The sequence below is a fragment of the Saccostrea cucullata genome, unplaced genomic scaffold (genome assembly GCF_032062105.1).
Source record: "Saccostrea cucullata isolate Sc308-1 unplaced genomic scaffold, CSIRO_AGI_Scuc_v1 ctg2062, whole genome shotgun sequence".
NCBI classification, from domain to species: Eukaryota; Metazoa; Mollusca; class Bivalvia; order Ostreida; family Ostreidae; genus Saccostrea; species Saccostrea cuccullata.
Genome location: NW_026936732.1, coordinates 9,833 through 23,212, shown reverse-complemented (window position 1 = coordinate 23,212; position 13,380 = coordinate 9,833). Strand labels below are relative to the sequence as shown.

The following is a 13,380-nucleotide window of genomic DNA, read 5'->3' as shown; positions in this document are numbered from 1 at the left end:
AATTTTGTATCAGAAAATATAAAACACAAGTAATCTATCCTATGTATATATTTCATGCACTAGAATTTGATGCATCTTTGGTATAAAAATCTAAGATAGGCAAGTGCTCTGTGTTTTTCGAAGTGAAAAGTATATCAAATTTGGCAAAATTCCAACAGAATTGAGGAAAATGCTCTACCTTTGCGTCCTCCATTTACATTTTAAATCAAAATTCGTGCCGGTTTTAAAGCAAGCATCATTTTAAGCTCTTAAGCACAAACTATCCCAATTAAAAAATGTGTTTTGATCTTTGCATCAAATAGTTGGGGCCAGATTCGGCAGTTAGGTATGATCATTATCCTTTAAACAAATCAAATGGAAAAGAACGAATATTGCAACGTTTGACACGCCATACAAATTTATATGGCTAACTTCTATATTTGTAAACATATATGTTAAAAGCCTAGAAACCTAGAAAGATTACTGCGGGTACACAACGATATCCGACATTGACGAGTATCACGGGGTCATCCTTTTATCATGCCATATATAATTATATATATAGAAAGATCAGACCTGGAACCCAGTAAAACTGTCAGATTAAGCTGTAAGTACACGTTTTTTTCTCTAATATTTTGTTTCACCTTTTATGAGGCTGTGCAAATTCCTTATTAAAGGTGTCTGTTACGTTGAAATGAAATTATTCCTCTTTCTGTCATAAAAACATTACTGTATATAAGGCAATTTATAATGAGACTCATTCTCCTTTTATTCCTGTGTTTGCTTTGAATAAGAGATGGAGTGCTGGGATATTTTCACATCCTCTATAAATATATCAATAGTTTATGAAGTTTGTATGCTTAAAATTGCAATATCAAATCCTAAGAAAACTGAAAAAGAGTGTTGCTACGACATAGATTTCTTACGGAAGCTCATTTGTGTTAAAAATGAAAGCTTGAATGCGTCCATCAATTCGTTTATCATTTTTTATATACACTGTATTTTATTTTTTACGAATTTTCAATATTTTTTTTACAGATACAAATCATTATTTGAAATGTTGTAAATTCTTGGGATTATTGTCTGGCTTTTGACTAAATCATAAAATTAATATATTCAATACACTTGTGTATTTGATTTTAAAACCCACACTTTTCTTTATCCTCACAATAACCTTACCTAGTTGTTTTGTTGCATTCGGAGGCACGTGTATAAAAGTAAAATTATGTATTTTTTCTTGGTTTTCAAAGAACAATTGCTAGGTAGTGCTCTAGAATGAATTTTGGGTTTGGGCTGTGTCAACCCTTTTCTATTTGCTTCCTACGGGTCTGCAGTATTAGTCAATGAACTTTGCGGACTAAGTCTACATGCAGCCACTTTGAAAGAAGAAGAGATATATAATACAAAAGAATATATGATTTTGTATCTGCTTTTTCCGGTTTGCTGAAATGATGTATACATGTTCAGCAAACGTACATGTACCAACAATGATATACACCATACAACATCAACATATCAACTGGAGAAAGCAGTTTATAAAACTTACATTATTTTCTATGTAATTATACATGTATGTATCGATTCGGTGCAAAAATGTTATTTTCATTACTGTAAACCAAATTTTATTCACGACGACTTTATTTCGCGATTAAAAATGTTTTTTCATTTTTTTAATAGACATTATTTGAATTTTTTCGGAACTTCGCGACTATTTTTTCCTGATATATCCTTACTTTTATTTATCCTAGATACTTATATATAGGACATGGTTGGCGTGACAGTAATCGGCGCTGGCGTAGTTGGCCTCTCTACTGCCGTCAACATACAGCGTCTCCTTCCGTCTTGTCACGTGACTATTGTAGCAGAACACATAATAGAAGGAACGACAAGTTTTGGAGCTGGCGCTATTTTTAGACCGACGTCAGAGTATATTCCAGGAGTTAACATAGAAAGAGCCAAGTATTGAAGACATAAATTTTTTTAATATTTTGATTTTTAAGTCAAGGTAAATGCTAAATTTTGAATCAAAAATTTTCTTCGTTTTATTAACTTTTCTGTGCTATATTATTATATATAGAAAATGGACACAAGACGGATGGGACCACTTTTCCTCTCTAGCTATGTCAGAAGAAGCTGGTACAGCAGGCATTGCCATAACACCTTCATTCATGTTAAGTCAAACAGAAATATCGGTAATTATCCAACTGTTTTAATTAAATTATAAACTATGTTTATTGATATAATGTAGAGGTATCTTTTTAATTTTGTTTAAGTCACGATATTGTCAAACGGAGACTTTTACCTTCTCTCCCACCAATCATTTAAGTTAAGGTAACAAATGTCAACAATACGAATTTCTCTTAATCTTTACAATTATAATTTCATGAAAAAAAATCGAAATATATCAATTTACATTTTTGCATGAGATTATAAAAATATACTTAAAATTCAAATAAACATATTAACCTCAATCTGGTATATCCAAAAGATCCAAAATTCATGACTTTGGGTTTCTGGTCACTTTTAACAATGTCTAAGTTTTCTGTTCCCTAATTCATTAACTCTATATCCACAAGAAAATTGAATTTGATTTTTAACGGATAACTTATGGAAAAAATGAATTTTTTATCATTACAATTTTTGAAAATTACAATAGTAATAGATATTCATTTCTTGTGGGAGTTAAGACAACACTTTGACATCTTTTATTTAATCATTGATGTAGGATCCTCTTTATAAAGATGTTGTGTTCACGTTTCACGATTTAAGAGAAGAAGAAGTGAGAAAGCTGGGGTTTAACAAATACTTTAAGTAAGTAGAAATGCATTTGAAAAAAGAACTGAATTTAATGTAAAAGCAAATAATAAATTCGACCTTATAAACTCGGAGCAAACGCTCTTCTTTTCACTCCGGAATAATTTTCACAAAACCTTGTGAAAAGTACTAGAAGAAACAAGATGTGTTTTTGAAACACTGATGCCTTCGTATGGCAGTTTATGTCGAAGGTTAAAGTTTCTCAAATGCAATTCAAACTCAAAGGCGTTGTCTTATTTAAAAAAATTTAACTAGCTATGTCGACCTTACAAATTAAAAAAAAAGCTATGCTGACTAAAACATTTTGAAAGACAGAGATATTAAACGATAGATAAAGGCTTGATGAGATGTAGAGAAAGTTGATATGGTGTTAATATAATCAATGACACATACTCAAGAGTTATTCAAAATTGATATACCTTAATTGTAATGAAATAAGACTTTTTTGATATCAAAAGACATACAGATATATAAAAATGAAAATTGGATAAGAGCTGTACAAAATATTTGAAAAAATATTCTAATGTAAAGAAAAAATATCAATGTGTGCACAGATGGAGAAATCTGCAGTTCTAAAGTACACCAAAAACAAAACAAAATTTAAATTGAATCCAAAAGCAATATACATACACCTCAAAGTATATAAAAACAAGAGGCCCACGGGCCTTATAGGTCACCTGAGCATTACGCAACAATTTTCCAGTTATTGAATTTGATTCATGTTTTAAGCCAGATGCTATATGACATTCACAATTTTAAAAGAGGCACCATTGATCATCATAACAATACACTTAGCAGTTGCTTAGCTTGGTTACTGAATACCCATATGCAGGGTAGGGGAACAAAAATGCATTCCAATAACCAGTAGTGCCCCTAACACTGTGACATAAACCTTTGACCCTAGGTCCACACATTGCACAAATTTCAAAAAGGCACCCTTAATATCAAAAAATAAATAAATGTTTTATAAATACAAAAGAGCAGATTTCAAACAATAAATCCATTTTCGTATATATAACAGAGCCCCCACCCCACCCCTGACCCTGGGGCTTTGAAATTCACAATTCTGCAAGATTAGGGCCCTTTCTCATCATAACTATAAAGGTAGTTCATCTGCTTTATACCCAGAGACAAAGAAAAATTTTTTCAAAGATTTAATGTATTTTCATTATATAATCAATTGAGCCCCACCCCCTAACACCAGAACCCCTGACCCTGGGGCCATAAAATTCATAATTTTAAAAGAGGCATTCTTGCTCATCATAACTCATATGTACTTAGTTTATTTAATTCCTAAGCAGAGAAGAAGATTTTCAAAGAATTCATGTATTTTCAATGTATAATCAATAGAGCCCTGCCCTAACACCAGAACCCCTGACCCTGGGGCCATAAAATTCACAATTTTGGTAAAAACACTCTTGCTCATCATAACTATGCACTTAGTTAGTTTATTTAATACCTAGGAGCAGAGAAGAAGATTTTCAAAGAATTCATGTATTTTTACTATATGTAATCTATAGAGCCCCGCCCTAACACCAGAACCCTTGACCCTGGGGCCATAAAATTCACAATTTTGGTAGAGGCACTCATGCTCATCATAACTATGCACTTAGTTAGTATATTTAATACCCAGGGGCAGAGAAGAAGATTTTCAAAGAAATCATGTATTTTCACTATATATAATCAATAGAGCCCCGCCCTAACACCAGAACCCTTGACCCTGGGGCCATAAAATTCACAATTTTGGTAGAAACTCATGCTCATCATAACTATGCACTTAGTTAGTATATTTAATACCCAGGGGCAGAGAAGAAGATTTTCAAAGAATTCATGTATTTTCACTATATATAATCAATAGAGCCCCGCCCTAACACCAGGGCCCCTGACCCTGGGGCCATAAAATTCACAATTTTGGTAAGGCACTCTTGCTCATCATAACTATGTACTTAATTGGTTTATTTAATATGCAAGAGTAGAGAAGAAGATTTCCAAAGAAATATTGCATTTTCACTATATACTTATTTAGCCCCGCCCTAGCACTAGAACCCCTGACCCCAGGGCCATGAATTTCACAATTTTGGTAAAGGACTCAATGCTGATTACAATCATGCAAACAGTTTGACTGCTTGATGTCCAGGAGTAAAGAAGAAGATTTTTAAAGATTGCATTAATTTTAGTGGTTTTGGCCCCACCCCTCGGGCCCCAGGGGGGCAGGGATCATGAAATTCACAATTTTTGTTCCCCTTCACCCATAGATGCTTTGTGCCAAATTTGGTTGAAATTGGTTCAGTGGTTGCAGAGAAGAAGCTAAAATGTTCAAATGTTAACACACGATGGACGACGAACGACGGACGACGGACGACGAACGACGGACGACGACGGACGAAAACGGATAGCAATAGGTCACCTGAGTTTACTCAGGTGACCTAAAAATCAATGTTATCTTTCTAGGTTTGGGTATCTTGTAACTACAGTTGTTATTACAACAAAATTATACCTTGCATGGCTTCTCAGAAGGTAAGGTTATTTATAATTTTATTTAATTATAATAAATCAGTATTACTGATTTTGTCCTATTATATCCGTATGGTTCACAATATAAGAATTTACATTGAGTTTCATGCTAAAAACAAAAATCTGATCTTCTAAATAAAATGAAACAATGATGTACATTGTATGACGTAATGAATATACCCTTTTCTACAATATGTGAAAGTTTCATATTTTTTTTTAATTCAACGTGTGCATATTTCTGCAGCAATAAGTAAGAAAATATGTGTACAAAGTTTTTATAGTTATTAAGACAGCACGAATCAATCTATTAAAAAAATTCTTATCATGCTAATTTACATGCTAATATACACTGGTGTCTAACGCTAAATGTACATTTTTAAAAAATAGGTACTTGGTTTTTAGCTCACCTATGCCGAAGGCTCAAGTGAGCTTTTCTGATCACATTTTGTCCGGCGTCCGTCTGTCCATCTGTCTGTAAACTTTTCACATTTTGGACTTCCTCTCAAGAACCACTGGGCCAATTTCAATTAAACTTGCCACAAAGTATCCTTGGGTGAAGGGGATTCAAGTTTGTACAAATTAGGGCCATTTTCATTCAAGGGGAGATAATTGAGAATTACTGAAAATTTGGTGATATATTTTAAAAAAAACTTCTTCTCAAGAACCACTGTGCCAGGAAAGATGAAACTTATGGGGAAACATCCTCAGATAGTGTAGATTTAAGTTTGTTCAAATCATGTCCCCCGGGGATAGGGCAGGGCCACAATGGCCGACCAAAGTTTTATACAGAAATATATAGGAAAATTCTTTAAAAATCTTCTTCTCAAGAACAGCAAAGCCATAATTGCTCATATTTATATGGAAGCATCCCCAGGTAGTGTAGATTCAAGTTTATTCAAATCATGACCCCCGGGGGTAGGGCGGGGCCACAATGGCCGACCAAAGTTTTATATAGAAATATATAGGAAAATTCTTTAAAAATCTTCTTCTCAAAAATAGCATAGCCATAATTGATCATATTTATATGGAAGCATCCTCAGGTAGTGTAGATTCAAGTTTGTACAAATCATGACCCCCGGGGGTAGGGCGGGGCCAAAATGGCTGAAACAAAGTTTTATAAAAATATATAAAAAAAAAAAAATTCTTCTCAAGAACAGCAAAGCCATAATTGCTCATATTTATATGGATGCATCCCCAGGTAGTGTAGATTCAAGTTTGTACAAATTGTGACTCCCGGGGGTAGGGCGGGGCCACAATGGCCGTCACCAAAGTTTTATATAGAATATATTGGAAAATTCTTTAAAAAACAAACAGCAAAGCCATAATTGCTCATATTTATATGGAAGCATCCCCAGGTCAGATTCACATTTATTCAAATCATGACCCCTAGGGAGGGACCAAAGGCCTTTTATTTTTTTCACAATTTTATATAGAAATATATAGGAAAATTCTTTTAAAATCTTCTTCTCAAGAACAGCAAAGCCATAATTGCTCATATTTATATGGAAGCATCCCCAGGTAGTGTAGATTTAAATTTGTTCAAATCATGACCCCCGGGGGTAGGGCGGGGCCACAATGGCCGACCAAAAGTTTATATAGAAATATATAGAAAAACTCTTTAAAAATCTTCTTCTCAAGAATAGCAAATTCATAATTGCTCATATTTATATGGATGCAAAGTATATATATTAGTGTAGATTTTTGTTAAACTATTATTCATGTTTTTTTAAAGTTTTAAAAAACTTTTCAATAGTAAACCAATTACTACTTTTTCCTAGCCACAATGCTCGGGTGAGCGATGTGGCCCATGGGCCTCTTGTTAATTATATGGGACAATTGACAACTTTTGTGACTGATTTTTATGTATACTTATTCTCAAAACTGGGATTAAAAAAACTACTTTTACAGGTTTCTTCAAAATGGCGGGAAAATTGAACGAAGACGAGTTAATAGCATAGATGAGGTAAAAGGTGCCATTTAACAAAAACTGTCTCCTATTATACGTAACATCAAACATACATGTATATATTAATTGTAAATACTTAAATAATTATGCATATATATCAAAACATTTGAAATATTATTGATGTTCAATATGCATGACAGTTGATGGAGTGATAATTTTGAATGCACACTTATGACATAACTGAAAGCCAAGAGGTCTAGAGGTCTGTTGCTTGTAATTACTCTAGTTTAGTAAAGAGGAAATCAATGCAAGTTGACTTTGAGTGTGCAACCTTATATTGTTCTTTCCTTAAGAACTTTATAAATAAATCTTTTAATTTTCATTTTGCAGTTTGTTGGACGGTGCGATGTCGTTGTAAATTGTTCTGCAATAGGCAGTCGTCAGTTGTTCGGAGACAAAAAGATTTATCCAAATCGAGGACAGCTTTTGAGAGTATATATTTAGAATAATATAATAGAGAAAGTTGGACACATCCCGTTTCAGAGTGTATTTGGCCCTATTTAAGCTTTATACAATGCAATTTGACGCCTTGTCTATTCCTTCATATTTGTCTCCCTGTTTATTTCCGATATGACAGATTTGACTGCATTTCAAATATTTTATGGAAACTTTCACATGTTTAATATTAATTTTCTTGTGTAATTAAATTAACAGAATTAACTTTTAGATTTTTGTTAGTATGACTGAGTATATCATTTCATTTTACATGTCACTTTTTCGTTTTTGTTGAAAAGGTGAAAGCACCATGGATAAAATATTGTGTATATACAGACGGGGATGCATATATAATTCCAAAGTAAGTGTAGAAATTTTGTGGAAATGATTTGTCTATTTGTACAGTTTTGTAACTGGGATTGAAAAATTTACAAGATTTGAAAACAGTAAAATTCATTGTTGTTTATTAAAGCCAGGACCTGGTGGCGGTCGGAGGATGCAGGGAAGATAACAATTTCAACACATCCATAAGTAAAGAAGATTCAAAAGCAATCATGGAAAGATGTTGCAAAATTTGCCCTTCTTTAAAGGTTTTCAAAATTTAAAAATCATTCAAATGAAAATTTGATGAATACAAATATCAGTTATTTACTGATAAAGATGGACATCCTTATACATAATGTATTAGGTGAAGATGATGATATCTGACATCTAAAAAACTCTATAAACAATAAAAATGTTAAAAAGGCATAAAACACGGGTCCAGGGAAATTCCAGAGGTGGGATCAGGTGCTCGGTTTGAGCACACTTTCCCTATTAACCGTCAACACAATAATAATAAATAATCATTATTTTTATCATCAAAAACAAACAAACAAAATTGCTACAACTGGCAAACCAACCTCAATAACCTAAACAGGAATTGCATTCAAAAACATTAATAATAAATGACTGGCCACCAATCAGTTAAGTTGCTTCTATTTTTTTCTGCAGTCAGCTGAAATCGATAATGAATGGGTAGGGCTGAGGCCGATTCGATCCCCTCTTAGACTTGAAAAAGAAGATATACAGTCAGATCGTGGCAAAATGATTGTAAGTATTAGTCAGCCTGTATCATTTTAACACTGGATTATAAATACTAGTATATTTACTGTATCCTTTTTTACTGTTATCTCAAAATGTCATATTTTAAATCAGTTGGATAGCATATATACGTATATCTTTCTAAGCCTTTTTTCATGAAATGGCATACACCAGATCTATTTGAAATTCTCTCATATCAGTTTATCATGTTTCAAAGTCTATATGTTACAAAAATGACTTGTTAAACTCTATAATTAAGTGATTTTAAACTTAAAAAAAGACTAAAGTACAGGTGAACAATCTTTCAGTTTCTGAGTTGGATTATGTTAAATGTAATGTGTGCATGCTTTATGAATTATCCACTTGCTTTATATTCGAAAGGTTGTTCATAATTACGGGCATTGTTCAGACGGTATTGGATTGAGTTGGGGTACTAGTATGGAAGCTGCCAACCTTGTTGTAAGCTGTATAAATTCTCAGTCCAAGTTGTGATATTCAACATGTGTCTAGTTTAACATTCGAGCCATTTATTGATATAAAATGTGCCCTTTCTTTCTTTTATCTTTTCTAATAAAAACTAGAGGTACTGTGAGTACTGAGCTCTGTAAATGATACCCCACCTCCCATATGATCTTAATAACAAAGTACATATTTTGATCTGGGAAACTCGAAATAAGTGTCAGATCAAAAAGTAAAATAAGAGCCGCTCAGTGGCATTATGTAACAAAGATTCAAAGAATCTGTGAAAGTATCAGTAAATTTTATTCAGTGAAATGGGAGGAGTTACGGATAAGAGATGGGTACCCTTCGATATTATGGAAAGAAGGACAGTGTCCATGTTTTGCTATGGGAAACCCGAAATATGAAACTCATATAGAAGCATCCTTTGAGGTCACAATGTCAAAATCATGACTAAGATTCTTTTACATAGAAAAATATAGAACAAATCTTTAAAAATCTCTTCTAAAATCCACTCAGCCAGTATAAGAGGAGTTGTGGATAAGAGATGGGTACCCTAAAGCCTAACACACTGACGAACGGACAGACGACATCCCGATCACTATTTACTCTCCCACTTTTCAAGCGGGGGTATAATAATGAGAAATTCCTCCTTACGGTACTTTGGGAGAAATTCCTACACGAAAGGTCGGTATTGTAAAATTGCAAAACTTTCCCTAGCGCGGTTTTTTAAATGTGTGTTATAAATTTCATTCATGATTTTAAAAAAATTAATCACTCAAATAAGCAATCTTTGTTTTAAATATCTTCTCTTAGTGTAAAATTACTGCTATTGACTAGACTTGGAAACTTCCTGTTATATGATATTTATTATATGTACTTTTTATTTGAAGAATTTTAAAGGAAAGGTTTCATAAAATGAACACCTTTTTAAAGGAAAAAATGATAAAAAGACGTCATAAGCTGTAATAATGTATGACTACCGTGCGTGAAAAATTAAAAAAAACTTCCCCATAACGAAATAAAGGTGACAATAATTCCCAAATTAGCTAATGTAAATGTATTCTTTTACGTAACGAAAACTTTGTTGATGATAAAATGAAATTCTGAAATTCAGAAATGTTAAATAATAAGAGGCTTCGTTTGAATAAGATGAAATCTGTAAAGACATGTTACGTCCAGTTTTCCCTTTGTTCAATTTCTGGCTTCATCTCCAAAAGCTACATGTGCTTCTTTGAGTGAAGCGGAAATTTAAAATACAAAACATCAAGTGTATAATGAAATTTAAGCCAATTTTCATACGTACGTCTTTACATTAGGCCTAAAATGTTTGAAATGTTTTGGGTAATCCACCGTGTAATATTTCAAATTTTGATCGTCAAAGCATAGCATATACTAGGGTAGTTTTATATGTGTGTTCTTTAGAGATTCATAAGAGCCAGGTTAAGTTTAAAATTTATTTTAGAAAACAGCGTTAAATATCACAGAAAGTTTTGTTTAAACATATAAAACGAAAGTATATAGATCTAACTGTTTGTAATAGACAAAAGTTCATGGTATATTCTGTTTCACATTTGCAATTTGTTCCCCAAATCTTTAATATATATTTTTTATAAGAAATATTAACTATAGATATCCCATTTATATAAATATCGAATCTAATGGGTCCTATATCGATTCTAATGAGTGCAGGTATCATCAGCCAGTTAATGATATGCATTGCAAAATCCAAAGCATAACAGATAATTCTTTATTTGGTTCATTTATCTTCGACAATTAAACACATTGTAAAGATCCATGTTCCAAATAGTCAAAGACAAGGGAATAAGTCGGCAAAGTCGATCAATCACATGACACTAAAATATACAGAATTACAGCAATAAAATCATAATGAAAGTTTTAAAAAATAATAACACGGAAAGATTAGGCCATCCAAACCACTGTTGATAACCTCTCAAAAGAAATAATCTTCATCAGATTCGTCCTCATCTGAATCCAAATCAAAGATATCAACAAAAGCACGTCTGATCTCCACGCTTTCACCTCCATTTTCAGTGGTGAACTTCTCCGCTGGCAGACGATCCTTGCTAACCTGGTTGACTTTAACATCCTTGATATGACCGTCTGCTTCTAGTTTCCTAAAGACCCAGAGACGACGATTATCCAGGGTGTACCATTTTCCGTCTTTCTTACAAACTCTCATCCTGGGAATTTTGTTGATGACATAAGGGTGCTTTTTGCACACGCTCACAGTAGAATATATTGTATGACCATTATCAAACTTTTCTTTGATGGAGTCTTGACTGTAGAAGATTTCTGAAGGCTTCATATTCAATTTTGGGACGGGTATACATGTAGTTTCATTTTCGATTCAATTTCAGTAGAACAGGTGTGTGATTTTCCCAAAACAGTTTGTCTCTTTTAATTCATGACGCACGCAATACCCGGTAGTTAAAAAATATCTTTTACCGCTGTTAAATGTTAAGAGATATATATATACTGGTGTCTCATTACATCGCGGGTTTCATTGTATCGCGGTATATTGCAAAAAAATTTGATACATAGCCTATATTCTTTTTGTTGATGGACAATGTGTATTTTGTCTGAGTGTTTACTTTTTCATGATTAAAAAGTAGGGAACATCCGTTTGAAAAGAAATATTCAAATAAAACGTAGTTTTACAGATTTCCTGTCCCGTTTTTATTATATTTAGACCATTAAATTTATAAGCTATTGAAAATTATAATAAAGTTAATTTTTAAAGACTGTTAATTTGTACAATTAATTATTTTTAATGTAGAATTACATCGTAAATTCAAAAATAAAAATTGACGTCCATGTCAGCTAGAAGCACCCATGTTTTCCCATACCGCGATACAATGAGACTCTCCAACTTAGGAGGTAATTAAGAGTTCCTGTTTTAAAAATAGACCATAAGTTAAACGATGCAAGCTTGGAAAATAATTTGACACTTAAAAGTTAGGCTATAGTTAGATTTATTAATATCATTTGATAGAAGTTAAGTTAAAAAATTGTAATTTTACTTTTTTATGCAAAAGAATTAAGTACCGCGATATAATGAGATACCAGTATACATGTGTACATAGAGAGGATATATATATTGTGTAATTTGATATTTGTTTTATCCAACGATCGAGTTGAAATATGTACATTCTCGAGGCCTGCCTAGCAAATATCCACCAATTCAGAGAATTGAATAAAGCAAATATCAAATTACTTTTTATTTATCTCATACGATTTTTATTTTTCGCAAAACTTTGAGATAATCCCTGAGAAAATATGAAACCGATGAGTATTCCAAATCATTTGTTTTCGAAGTTATCTCCAATATCCAAATGTCACGAAAACATGAAATTGTTATACCTTTTTATATATGTGCGGAATGTTACTATTCACAAAACCACTTTGCATTACTTATGAAAACACAACAATGCTTGAATCATACAGCCCAAATTAAGGATTCGAAGATACGAGCATGGATTTACATAAACTGTTTCTAAGTTTCAGGGTATAAATTCAAATCCTATACAAATCCTATTCACTCAACCTCAAAATTGTGTACCCTTGCTTTAAATTATAATTTGCCAAAGCAAATGATAAATAAGTGATTTCTTTACACATTTCATTATATATTGTATGTCTAATCATATCACTACAGTATGTTAAATGATATGCTGTAGGTCATTGGGTGCATAAGGGAAACAACAATTTATTGGCGTTCTTATACTAGCAAATGAATAAATGTTAATCTTGTATATAGTAAGAGAAATCACTAATATTTTAATGATAGATCTCTAATTATATTCTAATTAAATATTTGAAAGCTATTCTTTGACTATTTATGCTTACTCCTATTAATTAGATACCTGATTTAACCTCTTGTTTATGGTCCTAATTTTTACAGATTCGTATTTTTTTTAAAAGTTTTAACACATTCACAAATATTTCTCTTTATAAAAGAATTATTGTCAACCATTGTAAACTCAGTCTACACATAATATAGTTATCTGTCGAAATTCTTTGAACAGTACCATAAGACAAACTTATAGTTTCTCATTTCGCTCTAACCGTCTAACTGTCTAACCGTCTCTGGTTTTGGACAACGTTAG

The 13,380-nt window shown here is 32.4% G+C and overlaps 2 protein-coding genes across 2 annotated transcripts; one reads left to right on the top strand and one right to left on the bottom strand.

The window, feature by feature from the left end:
- Positions 1–223: 223 nt before the first annotated feature.
- On the top strand, positions 224–9,406 carry LOC134246395 (D-aspartate oxidase-like). The gene is made up of 11 exons (XM_062728759.1): positions 224–586; positions 1,742–1,938; positions 2,057–2,171; positions 2,705–2,790; positions 5,245–5,310; positions 7,216–7,270; positions 7,604–7,705; positions 8,008–8,069; positions 8,181–8,298; positions 8,702–8,800; positions 9,173–9,406. Exons 2-11 carry the CDS (start codon positions 1,745–1,747, stop codon positions 9,281–9,283), a joined length of 1,008 nt encoding a protein of 335 aa, XP_062584743.1. The 5' UTR covers positions 224–586; positions 1,742–1,744; the 3' UTR covers positions 9,284–9,406.
- A 1,287-nt stretch (positions 9,407–10,693) lies between these two features.
- LOC134246394 (uncharacterized) lies at positions 10,694–11,649 on the bottom strand. The gene has a single exon (XM_062728758.1). It carries the CDS (start codon positions 11,577–11,579, stop codon positions 11,205–11,207), a length of 375 nt encoding a protein of 124 aa, XP_062584742.1. The 5' UTR covers positions 11,580–11,649; the 3' UTR covers positions 10,694–11,204.
- Between the last annotated feature and the right edge of the window lie 1,731 nt (positions 11,650–13,380).